This window comes from Varroa jacobsoni, unplaced genomic scaffold (assembly GCF_002532875.2).
Source record: "Varroa jacobsoni isolate VJ856 unplaced genomic scaffold, vjacob_1.0 scaffold_178, whole genome shotgun sequence".
Lineage (NCBI taxonomy): Eukaryota > Metazoa > Arthropoda > Arachnida > Mesostigmata > Varroidae > Varroa > Varroa jacobsoni.
Window position 1 is genome coordinate 9,509 of NW_019213080.1, and position 3,365 is coordinate 12,873.

General features: G+C 37.6%; 1 protein-coding gene across 1 annotated transcript; it reads right to left on the reverse strand.

The window, feature by feature from the left end:
* Positions 1–1,182: 1,182 nt before the first annotated feature.
* On the reverse strand, positions 1,183–3,055 carry LOC111271629 (uncharacterized). The gene is made up of 3 exons (XM_022852557.2): positions 2,946–3,055; positions 2,193–2,477; positions 1,183–1,561 (listed from the first exon to the last, which is right to left on the reverse strand). The coding sequence occupies exons 1-3, from the start codon at positions 2,964–2,966 to the stop codon at positions 1,499–1,501; spliced, it is 369 nt and encodes a 122-aa protein (XP_022708292.1). The 5' UTR covers positions 2,967–3,055; the 3' UTR covers positions 1,183–1,498.
* Positions 3,056–3,365: the final 310 nt, after the last annotated feature.

Genomic DNA, 3,365 nt, shown 5'->3' on the forward strand with positions numbered 1-3,365 from the left:
GAGGTCCGATAACTTTGATAGATTTCAGTTAACTCTCTAATAAGCTCTATCCGATGAAAGGTTTTACTTCGAAAATCTTATGCTTCTAAAGGCCTATTTTCAAAATCAAGAATCAAAGATTTTCAAATCAATTCATAAAAACTCGTCGCAAGGACGTGTAGTCCGCGAGATATTCACTTGCTAATAAAATACGCAATTCACAATTTATACTTTATATGTCCGAATACTTTAGCTACGTTTAAGATTATGGGAGGATATAATATTGGAGAACGATGAGATATATGGTACATTTGTCTCTCTACTATATCTTACATCATCTACTTGTAGGAGAATGTATTGGTATATTGCTAATGTTAGTAGGACAAAAACTCTTCATTTGGCTAGAGTCTTTTTTCGGGCCAAAAGTGTACGATCGCAAGTAGCGAGCCTTGTGAGCTTAATATGCCAGCTTAATATTATACATCATACAAAAACAACAAAGACAATACCAAAGATGCCGCTTCTGCTTGTCCTCGCCGATTTCGTCTGTGTCATAAGTTTCGTCATAAGTTAAAAAGATCGTGTTTTTTCAAATATGGTTTTTACGCTGCTGAGGTTCACGGAAAAAGCCAGCCACATACGTTTTTCGAAATTATTCCGGTGAATTTCTATTGTTAATCGAAACCTTTAAAATAACGCTCATTAACAAAAAAGCTTACCATAAATAATGGGATCTTCTAACAGGCAACGATAAGTTACTTTGAAACGAAATGTAGTCGAGCTAATATAAATGGATTGCGAAATTGTCTCATGAGCATCGAAGTGGCTGCGTAAATGCGGCTTTGTCGCTTACGTTGTAAGATGGTGTAAATTATTATCGTACATAACATATTAATTTTGTATATCTAATATGCCAATTACAAGACAACGTATATAGGGAGGTAAAGCTATTTCTTTTTCTCATATATACTTTTTAATCTGTTATATATATATATATATATATATATATATATGCATATTATTGGTCCTTACAGTGAGCAATTTGCTTCTTTTTGTTGTCACCGCTGGCATCTGAGGACAAGCTAAGTTAATCCTCAGAAGCTAAACGTTTTCAACACTTCATTAGTCCGTTTTCGAATTTTTATCTATCTTCGACAAAAAGTCGAAGATAGATAAAAATTAATAACGAATTAATATAACAAATATTTTTATTCAGCGTCTTTTTTTTATTCCTTAGTGACTGAACTTTTGTGACAAAAATTACTACTAGGAGGTTTTCAATCATTAGATCTTATTAGGATTCCGTTTTTCTCATATAAGTTTTACGCCGCTCAAAATCAGACACGCTCGAAATAATCGTCCTTGTTTGGTGGAGTTTTATTGCTTTTACGTCGACGTCAACTTCGCTGCTGTTGTTGTTACTATTGTTGTTAATTTCTGCAAGTCTATGCTTATTTCATGCATCGTTGGCTTTGCTGAGCCAATTTCGAGGAGCTCACTATGAAGAAGACGACTATGCTTAACGTCCGTAGAGTCCATAGCCTCCAGTATTGTATCCGCCATAATTTCCGTAAGAGCCAGCCTAAGCAAATTAGAAAAATTGTCGCGTCAGTAATTGCTATGACTAATTTTTTACTTTTTTTTTTTTTAACTTATTAGCTAATAAATCTTTTCTGTAAGAATGCATTTTTTTCATTCGATGAGAGAAAGGTCCTTTTTTCGATTTTTTTCAAACCGCATAGGAACCTTTAGCTGCATACTGGGTCTTAACCCATTTGCGAACGCAGACTGAATTGTCGTCATTTACACCTTTATGACTTTAGCTCTATCAGTAGGAACTGATTATTAAACTAGTAATTTCCAAAAATGTACATTCGGTTACTATTTTGGCTAAGCAATCCTGTTATGAGTCGGCTCATTCCTCGACGACGATAATGATTGTTGACGAAACCCATTGCTATATTTGCTTTGTCAATGTACAGTAGAACGCAAAGGTACGTTACAGCGCTTTAGCGCTCATTTTGCCCATCGGCTTATTTTATACCAAACGCATTATAACAAGGGCTTGCGATAAGCGTCAGCTGAAATAGTAATCAACTAACTGAAGTCCCCATTCCCTCCCATGCTAAAATATTTTGATGCACATGGAGTTAGCAAGTGCGATTGCTACTATTGAACGGTAAACGATGAAGAAGCGGTTGATCAGAACAAACCTTTTTAACCGATTCATATTGTTCGCCATAGCTAGCGTCATAACCGAAGCCTCCGAGTCCTCCGTAGCCACCGCCGTAACCGCCATAACCTCCACCCAATCCGCTGGATCCTAGTCCACCGAAACTGGTGTCTATGGATTCTTTTTCATCAAACTTCTCTTGTACTTCAACAAAACTATCAGCGCGAGTGTCTGCTGCACCACCTTCTACGAACCCTCCACCAGGAACAAGAACCTCTTGGCCGAAGGCACAGGCCGCCGCGGCACAAAAAAGAACGATCTTGATCTTGTAGAAATGGAGAAATGCAGAGCAAAATAACATACGAAGTTCATGTTTAAAAAATTGGTAGATGATTATGGTCGAAGTCCTCAAGTATAGATTGCGTCGGGTAAGGTACAGCCGTTGTACCTCTTTTGGTGAAGCACACCTAATGGTAGGTTAGCATTTACTTAATCTTAAATGGTACAAAGGTTGCGGCAAGCAATATGTGTGAATATACGAAGGCAAGGGCCAAACAAGTTTTCTCATTCGGCGCCTATTTATAACATGTGCTATATACAATTAAGTTGAGCTTCCATTAATAAACAAGTAAAGAGATTTTTCAGAGCTTATATAGTGTACATTAGTATTATGCTGAAAGAGATGTAAGGACTTGCGTATATGTATCTATGTTGTTGCTAATTGCTTTCCGTTCGTTTCGCTGATTTGCAAGAGCCATATGAACACCCTTGATTGACTAGAACAGCTACTTACCATGTAGGCCATCGTCGTCATCAGCAGATAGTGTTAGTATACCTACCGTCCATTGTACAGCCTTTTATTTGCCAGGGCGACTAATCTTCCAGTCCATAAAGTTCTTCCTTTGACTGTGAGAGAAGACGAGTGCAGCACCGCTCGCCTATTTACTGCCGTCTATTCAAAAGGCCCTACTATTCTAACATGCCAGAACAACAGAAGATCCTTTACACGCACATATAATATCGTATACGTTCCACTTCTCAGCCACTAAGCTGGACTCTTATTTCTTACCTCTACACGGTTGTTTTTTTTTAACAATTTTTATTGCTGACTCCTACCTGCCCGTTTACTAGCTTATTTGCGGTGTATTCGTTCAAATGCATATGTAGCCATTAATTAGGAGCGAGATGTGTGTTCTGCTACGTTATCGAACAT

Coding starts and splice junctions, on each gene's coding strand:
- LOC111271629 (XM_022852557.2), bottom strand. CDS start 2,966: ATGACGACGATGGCCTACATG. Junction 2,478..2,945: donor TGACGACGATGGCCTACATG/GTAAGTAGCTGT, acceptor CATTTCTACAAG/ATCAAGATCGTTCTTTTTTG. Junction 1,562..2,192: donor AATATGAATCGGTTAAAAAG/GTTTGTTCTGAT, acceptor TAATTTGCTTAG/GCTGGCTCTTACGGAAATTA.